Here is a 22,882-nt window from a genome sequence, read left to right on the forward strand (position 1 = left end):
CAGATAACTGGGGTGCAGTAAAAAGTACAATATTTGCTTCTGAAATGCCGTGGAGTAGAAGTATAAAGCAGCATAAAATGGAAATACTCAAGTAAAGTACAAATATCAATACAAATAAATCTACTTACTGATGAGATGTAAAATAGAGAGCAACATCTTCTTTTAACTAATATCTTTTAATAGAAAAAGATAAACAACCAAAAATGAACAAATACAAAAGGAAACGTGGCGTATTTACAGCACTTGAGTATTTTTTCAGTCATTTTCAACATAAACAGTACAGGTTAGCGGGTACTCACTAAATGATAGTTGTCTGTAATTAATAATAACCCAGGCCTAATTCAACAATATTGAACCAAATTTTGTCTGTGTGGAGGAATAATATGTCATACCTGCTATCACAATGATTCCTGTGGGTTCATGCAGTGCACATGACACAGAGACACTGGTGGATATCGTATCACTATTCAGTCTGAGCTATAAAATACAGTGATATAGTCCATCAACTATACCTAATAGATAGTAAGCAGAGACTTTTCTGCTGAGGGTCTTTTATATGATCAAGTATTATAGGATTAGTCAGGTTTGAGAGCCCACCAACACAAAGAACTCGATAAACAGAGCATCAGTGACGAGAAAACGAGGCGCAATGTGAAAAACACAAGTGCATTTACATAGCAATGTTTGACAGACTAAGACATCAATGCACTTAAGTGTAACTAAGAACGTGTTATTCATTAGAAGTGAATGCTTTTGTAACACAGATGAGGTACTCAGACTTGGGCCCTATACAACGAGAGCATTTCTATAGTGCAATTTAGGCAGAAGACAGCCTGGCATGATGTTGATCATCATCGTTCAGCGGACAATGCCCCGACATTTTAGGTAGTTCTTCTATAGAAAGGGGTTTATTCATAAATTGTTTGAGGCCTTAAAAGAGACACTGCTCAAAATAAACAGATATATATTTTAACTAACATTATTTATAACTGAAATATCAATAAGCAAATGAAAACACTGTTAATCTGGGCTCCTATTGCTTTGAAGGCAGTTCTCCTCTTCAGTACAGTGGGGAGCAACGACAGACTCCCGACTCTACCGACGCATCCCTCCCCCCCGCCGACACTCTGACCGTAACTCTCTGAGAGCAGGTGCAGGCCTCCTGAACTTCTCCGTCTCCCTGACACCAACGAGAGGGCAGGAAGTTGAACTGAGGACAGTGGAGCAGAGGGGTCAGAGGTCATCTTTTGAGCTTTGCATCCTCCTTGATCTTCCAGAACATCAGCTCCATGCAGGCGGACGCATCTTCGCTCGAGTCGTGGCCCTCCACTGGAAACAAAGGAACAAAATTAGTATTTTTGTACCCGAATATTGCAGCGCTGAACATGTGAAATGCTACAGTGGCATGAAAGTTTCCATTAGATTAAAGTGTAGGATCTGGCTGCATCTAGCGGTGAGGTTGCAGATTGCAACCAACTGAAGCCTCTCCCGTGTGACAGGTGTAGGAGGACTACGGTGGACGAAACGCAAATGACCCTATCTAGAGCTCTTTGACTGTGAAACTGTTTGAATTAGTCCTAAACAGAACTTAAAAGGGAGCGCTACCCAAATTAAAAATTCCAATATGTTATTTTCAATTCTTTGGAAAGTTCAATCAATATATGTGAACATGAGCTCCTCTCTCTCTCAAAGCCAGAAACCAGAAAAGTAAGTCTCAAACTTGTGATGTCATAGGGTATTAAGTCTGAAGCTGCTCCATAGACAATGAATGGGAGACTGATTTTATGGAGCCACAGAAAGTTTTCTTTTTTATAACCAAATGAACTTTATTCTATTGTAGTGTTCTCTGCTCAGAAACAGAAAATGTTCCCATATACTGAGATCATTCCTCTGGGTGTTCCCAGTGTCATCTGTAACACCTCTCCCCATTCATTGTCTATGGAGCAGCTCCACACTTTGTACCCTATGACGTCACAAGTTTGAGTTTTAACACTATAGTTTTTGGATTTGGGAGAGAGTTGTTCATGTTTACAAAACATTTTGTCTGACTGTCTTGAACCATAGAAATAACGTATGAATTTTGAAAATGGGCTGGTAGTTCCCCTTTAAGTCGTGACGGAGAAATAAGACTTTCTAAAGCTTTGAGGCTAAAAATGGGCTTTAACACTGTGTTGGCACGTGAGTGACATCTGCTGGTGACAAGAAGGCAGTGCAGTCACCAGCAGATATAAGACAGACAAATACAGGCAGTGGTCTAAAGTAACTAAGTACATTTACTCACATACTGTACTTTAATACAATTTTGATTTATTTTACTTGATGTATTTCAATTTTCTGCTACTTTATTTACTTCTTCTCCACTACAATTCAGAGGGAATTAAATTTATTGTACTTTTTACTGCACTACATCTAATCAAACATTGTTGTTACTACTTTGCATATTCTGATTATTAAAACAAAATATTAATTGATTATTATAAATTAATATAAGACATTCACAAGCTACCCAGCAGTATATAAAGTAATTAAAATGAGCTCCATCTTTACCAGCTCCAACATTAAAGCATCAATGATTATAATCCCATAATATAATATAAATTAGTCTAAAATGGCACATTCTGCATAATGATTACTTTTGGTACTTTAAGTATATTATAACTTTTGTACTTTGTGAAATTTCAAATGCAGGACTTTTACTTGTAACAGGGTATTTTTACAGTGTGGTATAATTACTTTTACTTAAGGATCCGAGTACTTCTTCCACCACTGGATATGATGTGATGCACCACTTGTTTTACTGGACATCTTTATAAAGGAATTACAGCATTAATATTATTGACCTGTGAGAATCCTACTGTTAGGGTTGTATTTTGTATTTCTACCAACTGTTACAACTTTCCATTGTGATTTCCTGTAGCTCCAGCCACTCAAATGAGGAAGTACCTCTCTGAATTTCCTCTCCTGAAGTTTCTTAAAAGTTTTTGTTTGAGTTTGAGTTTTTCCCTGACGTCTTCATAGAGCTTTGCTTTGGTGGGGAACTGCAGCTGCTGTTGGCCTATGAAGCCCATTAAAACATCGGGCTACACAAATAAACTACATTAATTAAAAGAATATTACTTATGTTAACTTGGCAGGTCTGAATCTGCCGGCTATGCTTCAATGAAATGTGCACAACAAATAAAGATTTACCGATGCTGCCTGATCAATCGGTTAATCGTTTGTTGTTTTCATGGAATTTGACACGAGTCGGTTACAAATGGAGATTATGTGATTATGCTGCTGAGGTGCCTGTTTGTGTAGCTGGGATCATGTTTATGTGACAGGAGATTATGTATGATGTGTGTAATGGGGATGAAATGCTGTAAGACTTTTATCCACACAAACAAAACAACAATATTTCTACACAGTATTGGGACTCAAATGGTTTCTCAGTTTAGTTTACGCCTCTGAGCTTCACTAGTCTGAACAGCACCTACCTGTTTAATGCCTAGATGTTAATAAAGCTCTGAGCATTAATCACATAATATAATGAAATAACATGTTAAATGTTTGAGGTAGACAAACTAATGCGTCAACACAAACATTAATGGATAATAATGCATAAAAGCAACAATACAACGGCTGCTAGCTCTGTGTGATAGACCCACCGTTGTCCTGGATGATGCGTTTGAGGTGTTCGGCCATCAGGTTCCTCAAGGCACGTTTGTAGGGCAAGCCGATGCGGTGAGGGAACACGATGGCCGTGTCTACGACTGAACTGTGGATTACCTGGAGGCGAGAGAGACAGAGAGAGAGAGAGAGAGTTACATCTTATATTTCAGCCCAGGCTCAGCAGCAGAAACTCAGTGGGTCTGCACCATTACCACGCCGGTGTACAGAGAAGGCGGAGTCTGCCCACCATTTAAGAGGCGTCTCAGCCTGTGCATAAAGAAGCGTGCACGCCTACCTCGACCACATAAGATTAATCGTTTAATCGGTGCAGCTCTAGTATACACCGTATTCATCTAATACCACCAGCTACAGTTTATTCTGTATATAATGTCCTACTATTGCCATTACTTGTACTTATATCTGCACTATATATTTTGCCTAGTGTAACTGCTCCATGTGTTCATACTGTATATATCCATCCCTTGTACATTATATATATTACCACTATGCATATGTACATCTCTCTGCAATTTACAGATTTTTGCACAGATACCAAACTGCTTTTCATTGTCTCAGTACTTGTACTCTGTGCAAAGACATTAAAGTTGAAGCTAATCTATATTTATACAATTAAAACTTGCCACCAGACATATCCTTAAGCATGAATCATGCTTACACTTAATCAATATAAACATTAATGAGTCTTTTTTGTGAAGTAAAGAGAAAATAAAGGTGTGGTGCAAACTGACTTTTTTGTACGTCACCAAACCAGTAATGAGCAGCAGAGAGGAACAATAACGGCATTGTGGGAAAAGCTACCATTGAATGTATCATTTAAATAAAAAGTGTTGCAGATTAATGAACGATACCTTCAGAGCGAGGAGGTCGCTCTCCAGACTGTGTCCTATGAGGATGGATTCAGCACTGAACATATTGAGCATCACGGCCTGAACATCTCTCAGAGTGATGGTGGCGCTCTCCAAGTCCTCCTCCGTCACACCGGAAAATCTGTGAAGATATATGTACTGCGTTTAAGACACATTAAAGACTATTGAAAATTACGCTTATTACCAGTTAAATTAAATAGCAGACGCGATCCATACAGTGTCGACTTGCAGGAGACAAACTCACCGCGTGTTGTAATCGACCACTTTGCTTTCAGGTTTGACAAATGTATCGTAGATGACTTTCAACTCAGAGTCGATGACCGTCACTCTGGTCAGCTCCAGGCCCTGCTTTGTGTAACACTGTTTCAGACGAGAGAAAAACAAGTTCATGTGACTTTGAATACAAAATATAACAAGAGTTGTGACAAAAAGTGGCAAACTATTAATTTTATCTTAATTTTACTCATACTGTAACAAAAGATTGAGTGTCTCTCCAAGTCTCATTCGTAATACACTGGTCTATAATAAATCAACTTTATAAGCAAACACACACACGGCAGTTAAAGGGTAACTTCGGTACTTTTCAACCTGGACCTTATTTTCCCATGTTCATGTGTCTAAGTGACTAACGGGGACAACAATTTCTGAAATTGGTCCAGTAGGGAAAACGCTGTAACCGGCAGCAGTGAAACGAGCTGGGAGGGAAAGTGAGCAGCGTCAGTGTAACATTGCAACTGAACTGCCGCTCACTGGATATTTTCTCTTTTTCGGACCATTCTCTGTAAACCCTAGAGAAGGCTGTGCGTGAAAATCCCAGTAGATCAGCAGTTTTTGAAATACTCAGACCAGCCCGTCTGGCACCAACAACCAGGCCACGTTCAAAGTCACTTAAATCCCCTTTCTTCCCCATTCTGATGCTCGGTTTGAACTTCAGCAAGTCGTCTTCACCACCTCTAGATGCCTAAATGCATTGAGTTACTGCCATGTGATTGGCTGATTAACTATTTGTGTTAACAAGCAATTGAACAGGTGTGCCTAATAAAGTGGCCGGTGAGTGTAAGTGTTTGACAACATTATGGAAAGGATCCTACAGAGAAATAAAACGTTCTTCTCACCGTTCTTTTGATACGGTCTGTTTGTTATTGTGTCCAAGTCCCGCTCAAGGAGAAGTCTCGTTGTGTAATCTGAATATCCGTATACTCTGGCTCAAATAAATACGGGCAGTGAGCGAATTCAAAGACCTCATCTACATTGTTGAAATCATCTAAATATTCAACCATGACATTGAAGATCTTTTAGATAACACTAAGCTACACACATGGCAAAAACAAGCACTTTTAGTGGACACTAATGACGGTGCCAGCTTGCCCCAATAGCATCATATTGCGGCCCGTGAGCAGCTGCTGTCTACGTTTCCCTCAATACTGGACCAATTTCAGAGCTTGTTGTAGCTATTAATCAGTTAGACACAAAAATATGGGAAAATAGGGTCCAGGTTGAAAAATACTAAAGTTACCCTTTAAGGCCAGTGGTACATTTAGACAGTTTTACAGCAGGTAAACAAACGTCTGTCTGACTCACCATCTCACAGTCCAAAGCAAATACCCCTGCGTTGCCATCTGGTGGTAGATCTTTACTGAACGTTGTGACGTAGCCTTCGAATGTCTCTTTACGCCCGTCCTGAACATGTTGCTGTGGGAATAAGACATGACACATTTTAAACACATTTTAAAGTGCAGAAAATTACTTCGAAACCAGCAAGAATGCAACTTTATTGTAGGTATCCTGGAAGTACTTGATATAAAGTTTGAGAGTTTCAGGAATACGGCCAGTTGTCTTCAGTAAAAAGTCACAGCTAAGCATTAAAAGTTACACAAAACACTGAATTCGGATTTTGTAACACGTAAACTTATCACAGAGAAAAACACATGGCCTTCTATATGGCTGAGCAATATGACGATATATATCATCAAAACAATATAATAATGTCTGTCGTATATATTTTTCTATATAGTTTCTATAGCGATATAGCCTCTGTCAATATTTTTTTTTTTTTTTGTCTATAATTTCACTTAAAACTTAATTTAATTTTGCACTCAAGTTCTTAAAATGAGAAAATACTCTGAACTAGTATTTAATTCACACAGGAGTTTACAAAAATAGGCTTTACTATGTGGTTATTTTATATAGACTATTTACTTATTGAACAACCAGAAAACATGCTATATCGTCATACATATCGTTACCGAGATATGAAATGATCTATATCGGGATAGAAGATTTTGGCCATATCGGCCAGGCCTAGCCTTGAATGGAAAAGACCAAAACAAATTTCATATTTTAGATCTGACAGACGGATACGTAAGAGGCTATTTTATCGACACAACTACAAGCTACAGGGGTGTAATGATCCACCAATCTGGATCGATATATCCATTTAATGATCACCCAAAAGTGAAAACATCGATATCATCATCTTTAAGATACGCCCTTATTTTGAAATTCTTAACTGATAAATAAACATTTGCACTAAAACATGAGAGATGTGGCACTTTATAGTGAACAACAGGAGGTCTATATTCATTATTTTTATTAAATAGAATTGATTGCTTTTCATGTCTGGAAGAGCCCAGTAATAAAATTGTGAAATCATAATATATCTGTTTTTTGTGAGCTGATATAAATGTAACGGATTGTGTTAAATGGGCATATGATATCGTCTCATATCGATCGCAGGTCCCTTGAATTGAATCAAATCAAAATCGTAATGTGGCAGACTTTGTGATATCAGCAAATATCGCATCGTTGTTCAAAGAATCAAAAACGTATCGTGATGAAGCCTGTGATTTACACCCATACAAGCTACAGAGATGAATAGCAACAACCAAACATCATGAGCTTCACTAAATAGGTCTTTAGTGTAAGGCTATGGTATTGTAAATGAAGGTACTTTTAAGGCTAAGGCTTCTAAGTCTCTCTCCATTAGCTTGTCCTACATTCCATTGTCAAGTAGTTTTTCTTTAGCTCCACTGTATGTCTAGACAAGCCCACTGAGCCATGACAGCTCACATTTCTGACTTCTTAACATGCAAAGCAGGTAAACTAATAGCTGATGGCTTGAAAAGATAACGATACCTTGGAAACTTGACAACCTGGAACGCCGACAGCCGCAGCACAGCAGCTGTAGTTGGTCTCCCAGCCTCCAGCGCCTGGCAGAGAAGACGGGAAGGAACAAGTCGAGGTAAATAAAGTTGACAGAAGGGGTGGAGAGTTAGATTTTGGCAGTCTGAATTACAAGATAAAAAAGACCAAAATGTGCATTCTATGATACTGATCTTTTTTTTTTACAGATTTACACTTAATAAATGCAAACAAACTTACCTTTATGTCGGCGCAATCGTCCCCAGTGAAAGCTACATTCCTCTTTCCGTATACAGCTGCCATAGGCATTGATCTTATACTCCGCTCCACACCGACAGCAGATCTTGTTGAAAGCTGGAAACACATTACAGAGTGTCAGCTGAGAGTCAAATGATTGCTGGACCACATATGTTAATATCATTTAGTATCGGTCATTAGAGAGAGCTGTGGGATAGTTGCTCACGGTCTGTGATGGCCTTTTTCTCCGGGAGGTTGTACATGATGGCTCTGCCGCCAGCCTCGGGGCTCGTTCTCGGGTACCCGTGCTCCTGAAGCTGCTCCTCCGTCATCATGTACGGCTTCAGCTTCCTGTAGAGTGTGGCTCCTACAGTGAGACACAGCAACATGTTAAACTAATGTTGACTTTGTACAATTATTTGTTAAAACCTGCACTGAAAAGGTGAAGAAACACAAATAGAAGATGGAAACAGCAGTGGGGGCTATTGTAAAACAGGAAAAGTACTAATGCATGTGAAGAGACATACGTATGTTGCAAGACACTTTCAACATAACCTGATAAATGTTGTGACCATTGAACATTTGGCTTTAAGAGTTACGGAAAACCATCAAATCACCCTGCTGCTCTTCCACTGCAGCATGGCACACTACTGTTATACACTGACAAAATCAATTAACAAGTATAAACTACAATAATCTAGGGCTGCAACTAAAGCTGCAACGATTAATCAATTAACTATTTTGATAATCGATTAATCAGTTTAAGTATTTTTTTTAAGAAAAAAGGTCAAAATGATTCCTTAATGTTTTTTAAATGTGAATATTTTCTGGTTTTGTTACTCCTCGATGACAGTAAACTGAATATCTTTGAGTTGTGGACAAAATAAGACATTTGAGGACGTCATCTTGGGCTTTGGGAAACACTGATCAACATTTTTCACCATGTTCTGACAACTAATCGATTAATCAAGAAAACAATCGACAGAGTAATCGACAATGAAAATAATCGTTAGTTATTTCCATCCATTAATCTGTACTTTTTTAAACTTACTTACACAAATAATCGAATATGCTGATTAATTTTCAGTTGAACAATCGACTAATCGTTTCAGCTTTAGTTTTCGATCAATAAAAATATTAAAATGTGCACTGCCTTTAAAAAAGACACAAAGTGTTTGGTATTTTTTCACTTGATAAATGACTTAAAGGATTTATCAGTTAATTTCCTGTTAATCACACTAATCAATGGTTCTCTCAGCATCACTACAATCTAGGGCTGCAGCTATCGATTATTTTAGTAATCGTCTATCGATTATTCCAACGACTAATCAAGTAATTGGATAAAAAAATACTTGTGTTTTATTAAGGAGCAATAGTAAATATACAAAAGAGAAAATAAGACGGGTCTCTTAAAATGAACGACTAATTGGTTTCCTTTTAAGAAAAATCTACATTTATATTGTTTAAATTGAATTACATTTTGGCTTTTAAATAAATATTCTGAAATGAAAACAAATCAATAAAAAAAAAAAAAAAATTGCTTTGAAAAAGATACACGTCATGGCCTAGTAGTCCTATAAAGGTTCTATAACTTTAACAGATCGACCTGTGATGATGTGTCCAAATTCAAAATATGAATGAATTAATATCCACGGGTTGGATTAAACAAAGCTTCGATGCAAAGAATTTTTTAGAGAATTACTCAAATTACTCGAGGAATCGTTTCAGCGTTACTACAGTCTTGTAAACATATTCCCTCTGACATCAGGTCAGGGTGTTTGCTGTAAACAGGACCTTGAGGTTGTCACGCGGTTGTTTGAATAGTTTCACTGTTACTGTAAACTGTCTCGACACGTCGCAGGCAACAAAGATTCTTTCAGTTTCTTCTACTTTGATTTTATCAGAGGTGTTATCTGCATGTTTATGTTGTCAGGGATGTGTTTGTTTGTGTGGATGAAGAAAAACACAATGAGAGGAAATGGGAATGATGTGAAAAAACATGTTCAAGAAATATGTTAATAACAATTCCAGAGAAAGAGAACTGAAAACATGATTCTGGAGAAAGAAGAAGAGAAAAAACTTACCAATGAGTTTCTCCTCCTGCTGTTTACCCGTCCTGTTGACAGTGAAGCTGGTTGTGGCAGCGAGGCGACCTCCGAGAAGTTCTTCGTGGGACAGAGCCCTCCGGTGAGTAACTAACCCCGGATCCTCTGCAGAGAAACACACACAGAACAAACGAGTTACCACTGAAATGTAGTCCGACCACCGGATGCATCCATTTTTCACGCTCATATGTGCACATGTGAGGACATAAAGTGCAGCGTATCATAATTACGCAATCCTTAGTTTTGTGTGTAGATCTTTGTATGTAAACAGAAGCATCATGTACATGTGGACTAAGAGTAACTCCTATGTGTTATACTGCACGGGGACTGAGGTGACATACTGGTGACAGGCGGTGGAGAGGTGGTGCTTTTGCTGCGGAGCTTCTTCAGAGTGTTGACAGCTACGTTGAGGTAGATGTTCTTACTGCTGCTGCGCTCGTACACCAGCTTCTCCTCGTCAAGGGCCTGAAACAGTAAAACCTCTGTCACTGTCAGAACCACAACCTCTGCATTCAAGGCAGTTTGTGATTAAAGCCTGCAGCGTTTTTCTACATAAAGAACCATCTTCATTGAGACATTTTCCAAACTATACATGGTTTATAAACTAGGCTAGGTGTTGGAGTTACATTTAACTGAACTGGGTGTTAATCATACCATCTGGAAGGCAACCTCATTTGATGGGCAAAATTTGACACATTCGTCTATGAAGGTGTTGAGGTAGCGCTGGCGGACGTTGTTGGGAACTTTGGCCCCAAAATCAATGGGGATGATGGGGCGCTTCATTGAACTACTCTGAAAAAGTCAAAACAGAAAGACAACATTGATGAAATGAGAGAGGAAACCACATCCTACAGAATAAGCAAACATTTCTCTTCAGAGAGGCGGCGGCCCACCTCTGCTGATAAATTCTCAAGGTTATGCGGGGAGGGATGTGCAGACACACAACAAATATTTAGAGAAACAACCATCAGCATTAGATTTTGTGGCCTGTGGATACCTTCATGGTGGGTGTGTGTGCCACCCTCTTCTGCGTGAGAGTGGACAAGGTCTTGGGCAAGATGCCAGCGGTGGTTTGGACCCTGACAGTCTGATGGGTCTGGCTGGGGGACAACACTCGACCGGAAGCTGGTTTAACATCTGCAGGACCTGGTCAGAAACACACACACATGTGACTTTCTACTTTAACAGCCGAAATAGCTCCATTAAGAAATGATCAAGGGAAAGCGGTGGGGGGGGGGGGGAATTGATATGGCATAGTATCGTGATATTTTGTGTGGCAATATTGTATCGATACATGGATGTCAGGCATCGATCTTTTATTATATAACCTATTAACCTATTATATAACCTATTAACCTAAGTTACACTAAAGCCAGGAAAAACCGGCATGGGCATTTTCAAAGGTGTCCCTTGACCACTGACCTCAATATATGTGAACGAGAACTATGAGAGTGAAAACTGTATCTTATTAGATAAAACAGATGTTGACAAACTGAATAATTTGCAGTTGAAAAACTGTAATAAATCGCAATATATCTTATCGCAATACTCAGCATATCAAAAAAAAATGTTTAAATCGCAATGAGATTGTATCAAATTACAACTCTTGTGATTCCCACCCCTAGAAAACGGTGGCAAAAATAAAAATAAAAGTTGAATCCTGCTACAATATAGAACAGTGGAGGCACACGTACTTGTTTTGGAGGATGTTGTCGGTGGGCCGGGACGGTGTGCTATTCTCTTCCTCTCTCCAGAGAAGCCGGGGCCGGAGCTCTGTGAGGAAGCTTTGCGTGAAGCAGAAATCTGAACCGCTTGATGCTGAGCCATCTGCATACGCTTGAAGCAGACCTCCTGGGCCGAGAGTCTCTTGTACGGCAGCACCACGGGCGTAGGAGGCGCGTCCGTCTGATAAAAACAGAGGCACATTCGATTAGAAAGTGGCTCTTAGTACAGAAAGTATGATGCTGAAATGACAAGGATTAAGTCATGTTATCCTTTGGGGTCCTGCACTCTGAAGGTGGTTTTGGCGGAAACACCTAAAATTTGCCTGTTCGGTACCAAACTGGAATTAAAAACTGTTGAATGAAAATGCACATTTAATGGATTCCTCTGTGTCATTGTTGGATTAGAAATGCTCTGCTGACAAAAGGATTTGATTTGGAAAAAAATGATCACTCTTAGAAACTGTTGTTCATACTGTAAATACTGTAATTACTCACGCTTCTCTGCATTTTGTTTGAACTACTGTATATTCCTACACTTATTTTTATATGTGCAATTTTGGGACACTAATATTTAAATGTTCTGGTGATTTTTGTATGCTACTATTTTTACCTTTTTTTTGGTTTTTTATGTAAGCCATTATAGGTTTCTTCCACATCCTCACAAATACTTCTATTTCTTTCATGTGATTTGTATTCAAAGTTTGTTTTTATATGTGTGAAACAAATAAACACAAACAAAATAAACATAAACTGTACTGTAATATATTGTAATGTTATATACAGTATAAGCTACCTCCCTGTGGAATATGTGACTCTGGTAATGATAATGTGAATGCACACCTTACATTGTTGTGTAATAACTCTTGCATCGCCCTGAAGGGGTTTATTTCGCAACAATGACCTGCTAGCTGTACATCATCCTGCTTATTACACAAAAACGGTCCGCCAGAGTCTGATATCCAAACAGCGCCCATAACAACAGTCTGCTATAAAGAAATAACAGACCGCAGAACGCTGTGATTGACCAATCAGAATAGAGTATTCAACAAAGCCGTGTAATAAAATATAATAGTAGGACTAAAGCAGGTATATATTTATAATAATCATCAGCAAATAAACATTTAATTTATGATCAGTTATGAAACACAAAATACTGATTTTCAATCTATAACGTGAACTCTTGTGAATATACTTCAAAAGTATTATAAAAAATACAAATTGGGCTTTTAATGAAGCTGCCGTAGACAAAGTCCATGAGTGTTGTCAAAAGCCTCCTTATAAAAGGTGATAAGACAGGCAAATATCTCAGCTGATTGTTTAGGAAACACAGACGACTGCTTACTGTCAAATCAGATGGCCTATTTAAATAATACAGCCTTCTGTACGGGTGGAAATCCCCCACACAAACCCTGCTGTGCCAACATTTTCATATTGTTCTTTGAGTGGTTACTTCCTTGTTTTTTTTTATGTAACTGTGCAGGCTTCCTAAAGCGCTACCAGTTCTACCTGTGATGAACTAAAACAAGATCACAACAGTTTCTACAAAATTGTAGGAACCACAGGAGTTTTTTCCTCGCTGCTCTCCCTTCCTATGGCTCCCATGTGCATGTTTGCAAAGTCAGGAAGTGAGTTTCCAAAACAAAGGCATACAAGGCCAACAACAATTGGAAAAGTTTTTAAAGAGTGATTAAGTTTGAGCTCAAGTGGAAGTGACAAAACTGCTTCTTGAGCCTCCATGTCATAATACTTTACTTACTTACTAACTTACTTACCCCGGTGAAAGTTAAGTGAAGTTATGAAGGTATGAAAAAATAGATACCGCCCAAGCCTACCTCCTGTGATCAAGTTTGTACTTCTTTAAAACGATTACTGTTTTGTGCAGGAACTCTATAAAATGATGTTGTGAATTATTCTGTGATAAATGTTTATAAGACATATTGTGTGTTCACCCCTCCTGACTGACTGATTGACTTAAACTGGCCTCGTGATGACACTGTGGGAAGTCAAGGTGACAAACTTACACTTACTTTGGCAACAAAATGGGAGACTCTCTTCTTTTGACCCGGAATGAGAGTGGTGCTCTCTGTGCCTCTCTCCTCCTCTGAATCCCTAGAGGGCTGAGAAGACACAACATAGCATTTGCAAAATATGTATGACTTAAAAAAAAAAAACAGTATGTGATAAATTAGCAAGACAACTATGGCGAGAAAGAAATACCTGTTTCGCTTGCCTTCCCTTGTCTTCCGTCTTCACATCCTTGGATTCATTGAAGATCCGCAAACACTCCTCCATGGGATCTGAGTCGAAGTCCAGATCGTCCTTGAAACTAGAGAAGTCAAATGGAACATCGTCGATCTGGATGTTACCCGCCCCGCTGCCCTCCACACCGCGATCCCCCTCATCGTCAGAGGAAGACGGAGTCAGCTCTGACGCTTTCCTCTTGTACAGACGTCCCCTCTTTAAAGCATCAGCAGATTTTCTCACCAGCACTTCTTCGGGTTCTTCATCGTCATCATCATCATCCACTATTGGTTCGACCTCGTCTGGGCTCTCATCCCCAAATAGATCAGCGTGGCTAAGACTCACACGTCGCCGTTTCTGGTCAAGTTTTTTCCCATTTGGTGAGCTCATGTTTTGCTTCACTTTATCTTTACTGTTTGCAGAACTCCCTTTAATGTTACTACTACTACTGCTCCCACCACTGGAACTGCTTTTACTCATTTTCTTTGCATCCTTTTCTCTTTTACTGCTATCAAGTTTACCATTTTTGTGTTGGCGATCCTTATACTTGCTGTGTTCCTTTTCCTTCTCTGACATCTTGGGTTTCTTGCTTTCCCTTGCACCATTTTCCGTATCTTTATCTCGTTTGCTTGAGACCGTTTTTAATTTTTCCACAGCTTTGATCTTACCGTCACTTCTCTTTTCGTCTCTGCCCTCCCTCTGAACTTTATCCGGTGTCTTAACCTTAACTGTGTTTTTCCTATCATCTCTTTTTCCATGACTCTTGTTCTCCTTCTTTGCAGAGTCCTGGTTTGAGTTCTTTATTGACCCTTTGTCTTTACTGCTGCTGCTACTACTCTTACTACCAGACGTTCTGTTAGCTTCCTTTACAAGTTTATGCACTTTATCAGATTTGCCGCTTTTCTCGTGACTAGTTCGACTAGCCACCTTATTTTTCTCTATATTGTCCTTTCGTTTAATATCTTCCTGGACGTCTGAGTCCCCTGCCAAGTCCTCTTTATTCCTCTGTGTCAGCGCATTTACGATACTTTCATTTTTCTCTTTTCTCTCCTTCACCACAGCGTCCCAAAGTGACCCACTGTTGCCTTTTCTCTGCTGGATATTGCTAAGCGAGGTGGGTCGATACTCCGTCCCAGAGCTCTCGCCGTCAGAGTCAGAGAAAGTGTACTTTTTTGTGTCTACACTCGGCTGCCGTGGTTTCTTCACAGTGACAAAACACTCCTCGTCTGACATGTCTGATAGTTTGTGCGTCTTTCTCTGCTCTGTCTTAACAGCTTGTGCACCCCGGTCCCTCTTCCTTTTCGCTGCGATCCCTGCCGAGTAGTTGGACAGCGGGTCGTACTCCATATCTGTTGATGGTTTTGAGTTGTCCAAGGTGTATTTACACTTAGAGGAGGATGTGCTGTTTGAGTACTTTGGACTGCGGGGAGGAGAGGGGAGTTGGTGCGTGCGTGTCCGAGATGGAGGCTTTCTCACTGACGTAGGAACGTATTCCATGGAGTTATTATTACTCCCCTGGCTGTCTGAATCCAAGGTGTACTTGCTGCAGCCAGGGGTGGGATTATAACCTCCAGATGTCATCTGATAATCCCCAGGGTCATACGCCATGTGTGAAGGTGGTGCTTTACTTTTAACAGCATCCATTGAAGATTTTGTGCTCACTGGGATCGCACTGGGATCGTACGGCTCATCCCCAATCCGAGAGAGCTTCCTCTTCTCCCTCTCCACCTCTCCTTGGACCTCCTCAATGGCCTTGTTGACCAGATCCAGAGCACCGCTGAGGTCCCCCCCATTCTCCTGATCCTGGGGCCTCACGACTTCGGGGTTGAAGGGATCATAACCTTGTTCTGCAGGGATGCAAGACAAACAGTCTTAATAAAATTGACCAAGGAAATAATAAAAAGGTCCACTTACTAGCTTTTTTGGGAGTTTTAAAATAGGGATGCACCAGTCCAGTCTGCCTAATATTGACCTTATTAACCCTCTGAGACCCGCGAGATCCTGAACGACTTAACTGTCTTTCAGGGGCTGTAGTACGTTCAGTTTTAGAGCCAGAGTGAATACATCATTTGAAACTATAACAACCCATTGGTAGCAACATCTTCCCTGCTATACATCAGTTCACAGCCACCATGGCAACCATTGGGGAGGATATATAACTAGTAACATGGATCATAAAGTCACTTTACACCACTACTGGTTGACACATTTCAACACTATTTTAGTCCCAATACACTTCTCATTTATTCATCTGTTCTTTTGTTGCTATGACACTCACATCTGGTACTTCCCTGCTGCTTTACATCAGTCTACAGCAACCATAGGGAGGGTATATAACTAGTAACATGGATCATAAAGTCACTTTACATGTATCTTTATAGTATGCATCTGTTCTTTTGTTGCTATGACACTCACATCTGGTACTTCCCTGCTGCTTTACATCAGTCTACAGCAACCATAGGGAGGATATATAACTAGTAACATGGATCATAAAGTCACTTTACATGTATCTTTATAGTATGCATCTGTTCTTTTGTTGCTATGACACTTCCTTGTGCCATAGCAACATCTTCCCTGCTATACATCAGTTCACAGCCACCATGGCAACCATTGGAGAGGATATATAACTAGTAACATGGATCATAAAGTCACTTTACACCACTACTGGTTGACACATTTCAACACTATTTTAGTCCCAATACACTTCATAGTTCTCATTTATTCATCTGTTCTTTTGTTGCTATGACACTCACATCTGGTACTTCCCTGCTGCTTTAGGTTACATCAGTCTACAGCAACCATAGGGAGGGTATATAACTAGTAACATGGATCATAAAGTCACTTTACATGTATCTTTATAGTATGCATCTGTTCTTTTGTTGCTATGACACTTCCTTGTGCCATAGCAACATCTTCCCTGCTATACATCAGTTCACAGCCACCATGGCAACCATTGGGGAGGATATCTAACTAGTAACATGGATCATAGTCACTTTACATCAGTCTACAGCAACCATAGGGAGGGTATATAACTAGTAACATGGATCATAAAGTCACTTTACATGTATCTTTATAGTATGCATCTGTTCTTTTGTTGCTAGGACACTTCCTTGTGCCATAGCAACATCTTCCCTGCTATACATCAGTTCACAGCCACCATGGCAACCATTGGGGAGGATATATAACTAGTAACATGGATCATAAAGTCACTTTACATCAGTCTACAGCAACCATAGGGAGGATATATAACTAGTAACATGGATCATAAAGTCACTTTACATGTATCTTTATAGTATGCATCTGTTCTTTTGTTGCTAGGACACTTCCTTGTACCATAGCAACATCTTCCCTGCTATACATCAGTTCACAGCCACCATGGCAACCATTGGGGAGGATATATAACTAGTAACATGGATCATAAAGTCACTTTACACCACTATTGGTTGACACATTTCAACACTATTTTCAGTCCCAATACACTTCTCATTTATTCATCTGTTCTTTTGTTGCTATGACACTTCCTTGTGCCATAGCAACATCTTCCCTGCTGTACATCAGTTCACAGCCACCATGGCAACCATTGGGGAGGATATCTAACTAGTAACATGGATCATAAAGTCACTTTACATCAGTCTACAGCAACCATAGGGAGGGTATATAACTAGTAACATGGATCATAAAGTCACTTTACATGTATCTTTATAGTATGCATCTGTTCTTTTGTTGCTAGGACACTTCCTTGTGCCATAGCAACATCTTCCCTGCTATACATCAGTTCACAGCCACCATGGCAACCATTGGGGAGGATATATAACTAGTAACATGGATCATAAAGTCACTTTACATCAGTCTACAGCAACCATAGGGAGGATATATAACTAGTAACATGGATCATAAAGTCACTTTACATGTATCTTTATAGTATGCATCTGTTCTTTTGTTGCTAGGACACTTCCTTGTACCATAGCAACATCTTCCCTGCTATACATCAGTTCACAGCCACCATGGCAACCATTGGGGAGGATATATAACTAGTAACATGGATCATAAAGTCACTTTACACCACTATTGGTTGACACATTTCAACACTATTTTCAGTCCCAATACACTTCTCATTTATTCATCTGTTCTTTTGTTGCTATGACACTTCCTTGTGCCATAGCAACATCTTCCCTGCTGTACATCAGTTCACAGCCACCATGGCAACCATTGGGGAGGATATCTAACTAGTAACATGGATCATAAAGTCACTTTACATCAGTCTACAGCAACCATAGGGAGGGTATATAACTAGTAACATGGATCATAAAGTCACTTTACATGTATCTTTATAGTATGCATCTGTTCTTTTGTTGCTAGGACACTTCCTTGTGCCATAGCAACATCTTCCCTGCTATACATCAGTTCACAGCCACCATGGCAACCATTGGGGAGGATATATAACTAGTAACATGGATCATAAAGTCACTTTACATCAGTCTACAGCAACCATAGGGAGGATATATAACTAGTAACATGGATCATAAAGTCACTTTACATGTATCTTTATAGTATGCATCTGTTCTTTTGTTGCTAGGACACTTCCTTGTACCATAGCAACATCTTCCCTGCTATACATCAGTTCACAGCCACCATGGCAACCATTGGGGAGGATATATAACTAGTAACATGGATCATAAAGTCACTTTACACCACTATTGGTTGACACATTTCAACACTATTTTCAGTCCCAATACACTTCTCATTTATTCATCTGTTCTTTTGTTGCTATGACACTTCCTTGTGCCATAGCAACATCTTCCCTGCTGTACATCAGTTCACAGCCACCATGGCAACCATTGGGGAGGATATCTAACTAGTAACATGGATCATAAAGTCACTTTACATCAGTCTACAGCAACCATAGGGAGGGTATATAACTAGTAACATGGATCATAAAGTCACTTTACATGTATCTTTATAGTATGCATCTGTTCTTTTGTTGCTAGGACACTTCCTTGTGCCATAGCAACATCTTCCCTGCTATACATCAGTTCACAGCCACCATGGCAACCATTGGGGAGGATATATAACTAGTAACATGGATCATAAAGTCACTTTACACCACTATTGGTTGACACATTTCAACACTATTTTCAGTCCCAATACACTTCTCATTTATTCATCTGTTCTTTTGTTGCTAGGACACTTCCTAGTGCCATAGCAACATCTTCCCTGCTGTACATCAGTTCACAGCCACCATGGCAACCATTGGGGAGGATATCTAACTAGTAACATGGATCATAAAGTCACTTTACATCAGTCTACAGCAACCATAGGGAGGGTATATAACTAGTAACATGGATCATAAAGTCACTTTACATGTATCTTTATAGTATGCATCTGTTCTTTTGTTGCTATGACACTTCCTTGTGCCATAGCAACATCTTCCCTGCTATACATCAGTTCACAGCCACCATGGCAACCATTGGGGAGGATATATAACTAGTAACATGGATCATAAAGTCACTTTACATCAGTCTACAGCAACCATAGGGAGGGTATCTAACCAGTAACATGGATCATAAAGTCACTTTACATCAGTCTACAGCAACCATAGGGAGGATATATAACTAGTAACATGGATCATAGTCGCTTTACATCAGTCTACAGCAACCATAGGGAGGGTATATAACTAGTAACATGGATCATAGTCGCTTTACATCAGTCTACAGCAACCATAGGGAGGGTATATAACTAGTAACATGGATCATAGTCGCTTTACATCACTACTGGTTGACACATTTCAACACTGTGGTCCCAGTGTGTCCATACACCCACCCACACGTCCTCGCTGGGACTCCCTGAGAAGAAGACAAAGTATTCAAGTGAACTCTGGAGTTATAAAAACAATACTCAGCACCTTTGTGAGCGTTGTGGAGCTCTCTCTGCTTCTTCACCTCGGCGGTAGCTCCGTAGGAGCTGCGTCTCTGCTGGCTGTGTCTGAAGTGACAGTACGGTCTGTTACACCCATTCCTGCCTCCTCTAGCCTCGCTGGGTTCACCGTAAAACGGGCAGTCAATGCCTCGGAAGAAGCCGGTGGATCTCAGCATTATGTCCAGATGTTCCTCTCATGCCCGCATGAACCCGCTCGGTGGTGTTTATGCCTGGTTTTGAGGTCAGAGACTGAAGAAGCGAAAGAACAATAACAACGTCTCTACGGTGCCATGTTGGATTTGGTCGGAGGGATGAAATCTCGCGAGAATTTACATGTTGTGTCGCACGCCTGACGTCACACGTATAGGCAAGGCAGCTTTATTTGTAGAGCACATTTCAGCAACAATTCAAAGTGCTTTACATAAACATTCAAGAACATTGCGACAAAGTGCAAAAGAACATTAAAACAGTTATAAAAACATTAAAGATTAGAAAATAAAAACAAGCTAAAAAAAAAATAAAAGCTAGGATAGAAGCTAAAATAGAGTATAACACACAAGAGTAAAAGGCAGCTTTATTTGTAGAACACAGTTCAGCCACAGAGCAATTTAAAGTGCTTTACATAAACATTCAAGAAAATTGCAACAAAGTGCAAAAGAACATTAAGACTTAATTAAAACATTAGAAATTAAAAACAAGCTAAAAGTATAAACCCTCAGTCAAAGTCAGTTTGATCCCAGACCAGTTAGTTAGCTAAAGAAAACCTATAATATGTTGTCTTTCAAACAAAAACTTTTTCTCCTAACATGAGGTGGCTATTTTTCAGTTAAAAAAATAAAGTTTCCTTTGCCGGCCTTCTAACACATTAGCTCAGTTTTAATTAGCATTAGACTGTAGTTTCAAAGTCAAGGCTCAGTCAGCAGTGCAAAATAAGTGAGACAAGTTTTTCAGCATTTTATTTCACAAGAGATGTTCTGAAACTTGTGAGTCTTGAAGTTCTTGCATCAGAAAGATGAAGGGTAGAGACATTTGGCCCTTTAGACCATTTTTCACAGCACATGTCACAGTAGGAAAAGCACAGGCGTGTTTCACATTAATTAGGCTGCATTCCACTTTGGCGAGGTCCTGGTATTGTAGCTACTGGGACATTAAATGTAACTGAGCCATCTTTAAAGTTTCATTTAAAAAAAAGAAAAGACAATGCACATTAACTAACATTTCTGTACATGTGCCGGTATCAGCCAGCTGGCTAATTTTCAACTGCAGTCCTTTGGCGAGATGTTCTGAAACTTGTGAGGTGATGGTTAATTTTCAGGCAGAAGACAAGAGCCCCTGAAGACAACAGCATCATAAGCATTGCAGAAGACCTATAGAGCATCAGGAAGCAGCAAAACATGAGCACAGTATAATGTCAGTACATGTAGCTATGCAAGCAAGCAACAAAACACAATCAAGCATTACCGATTATGGTCATTTATGACACATGCAAACATGCCGAGCAGCAATAATACAATACACATCATAGAGATCTTGATAAAAATGTTAAAATGCAGTTACAAGTTAGTGATATGACAGGACAACAATTTTAGCTGTGCTTTTCCTACTATGACAAGTCTGCTTTGAAAAAGGTATTTTAAAAAAAATGTAAAAAATACTTCCAACATTTTGGGAAATTCACTTATTTCCCTTTTATTACTGAGAATATCAAAACCACCGTTATGTTTCTGCTTAAACTATAAAGCAAAGTACAGCTGCAAATAGTAAACAAATGTTGTAATACTCCTTTAAATATGTCAAATAGATTAATTCAATCTGTGAAATCACATTTGCCTGAGCACAAACTGCTGAAACTGACAAGTTTCCACATTTTGAGGGTCTATATATTAAGAACACATTAGATAGTATTTTTAAATGCTTTACTTTGAAATACACAATTCTTTAAACAAATGTTTATATATTTACTAAAGGTTAAAAGTTAATAGGAAAAGTGTACATTTTTCCATTTATTCATTCAACTAAAAACTTCTTTGATTCTTCTTTGTTACAGATTTAAACTCTACAAACACTTCCTAAAATCCTTCCTATGATACCTACCTCCAGCTCGACTCTCAAACTTCAAACTAACACATGTCTTTTGTGCTCTACAGATGGACCACGTGATCCAATCAGACCACAGTCCCGATCCTCATGACTCTCAGGTGTGCTGGGCAGGTAATCATGATTGGCACTCTTTCAGGCGGTTCAGAAGTCAGCTCCACGTACTCCTTTAGCCTCAGAGATGTTTTATTTTGTAACATGGCATCAGTCACTTGGATAGCTAAATGTTTGTGTTTTAATGGATATATTATTTTTACAACTGATAGGCCAAATATTACCAATTTCAACTCGAACAACACGAAACAAATTCTAAAGTTGTTGTACTCATAACTATCTTTTTTTCTAAACCTTTGATGTGTTATTTGGTCCTTTGGTTTATAAGGTTGTACCGCTGCTTCTTTCACTGCTATTATTGCAGGTATTAGTTTTATAAAGCTGAGTTTCATCTGTTTTTTTTCATTGGTTCCTTTCCTTTTCTACAATAGAACATCAATACGTTCTGATATCACCGTTTCATGGGTAAGAAGTAGTATAAAAATACATGTCTTTACAGAATCTAAAGTATAAGGCGTATTTGAAATTAAAAATTTGTAATTTTGAGTTTGACATGTCACACAGTAGGAAAAGCACAGGTGTAAATGATTCAGGGTGTCACATACTGGCACACACAGAGCCATCGTTAGTGACACCTGAGCTTTTCTTGCTGTGAGAAAGTCCTGATGCAGGCATGTTAGCAGCCTGAAGTCAAGTTTATATTCTACAATGTTCATTGTAATTAACCTCAGTGCATGAATACTTTACTGTTGAAGGACTGTTGAAGTACTGATCTTGTGAAAAGATGAGATGAAATGGAAAACCAGGCAACTGCATTGCTTAATTACTT

General features: G+C 39.3%; 1 protein-coding gene and 1 long non-coding RNA gene across 2 annotated transcripts; both read right to left on the reverse strand.

Annotated features, from left to right (window-relative positions):
• Positions 1-157: 157 nt before the first annotated feature.
• On the reverse strand, positions 158-20,220 carry rexo1 (REX1, RNA exonuclease 1 homolog). The gene is made up of 16 exons (XM_037770179.1): positions 19,889-20,220; positions 13,963-15,833; positions 13,773-13,862; positions 11,716-11,926; positions 11,019-11,167; positions 10,676-10,813; positions 10,363-10,486; positions 10,001-10,126; positions 8,143-8,283; positions 7,920-8,033; positions 7,674-7,747; positions 6,120-6,230; positions 4,783-4,898; positions 4,521-4,659; positions 3,648-3,768; positions 158-1,329 (listed from the first exon to the last, which is right to left on the reverse strand). The coding sequence occupies exons 1-16, from the start codon at positions 20,076-20,078 to the stop codon at positions 1,241-1,243; spliced, it is 3,804 nt and encodes a 1,267-aa protein (XP_037626107.1). The 5' UTR covers positions 20,079-20,220; the 3' UTR covers positions 158-1,240.
• Positions 20,221-20,832: 612 nt separating this feature from the next.
• LOC119488475 lies at positions 20,833-22,630 on the reverse strand. Its single transcript, XR_005206982.1, has 2 exons — positions 21,997-22,630; positions 20,833-21,269 (listed from the first exon to the last, which is right to left on the reverse strand). It is a non-coding gene; the product is annotated as an uncharacterized LOC119488475 (long non-coding RNA).
• Between the last annotated feature and the right edge of the window lie 252 nt (positions 22,631-22,882).

This window comes from Sebastes umbrosus, chromosome 5, assembly GCF_015220745.1.
Source record: "Sebastes umbrosus isolate fSebUmb1 chromosome 5, fSebUmb1.pri, whole genome shotgun sequence".
Lineage (NCBI taxonomy): Eukaryota > Metazoa > Chordata > Actinopteri > Perciformes > Sebastidae > Sebastes > Sebastes umbrosus.

What these genes read in the sequence shown, in the direction of transcription:
- rexo1 (XM_037770179.1), bottom strand. Translation starts at nt 20,078, where the DNA reads ATGCTGAGATCCACCGGCTTCTTCCGAGGCATTGACTGCCCGTTTTAC. An exon ending in TTGCTTTGGACTGTGAGATG is followed by an intron (nt 4,899 to 6,119) that starts GTGAGTCAGACA and finishes CGTCTGAAACAG; the next exon opens with TGTTACACAAAGCAGGGCCT. An exon ending in GTGGTCGATTACAACACGCG is followed by an intron (nt 4,660 to 4,782) that starts GTGAGTTTGTCT and finishes ATATCTTCACAG; the next exon opens with ATTTTCCGGTGTGACGGAGG.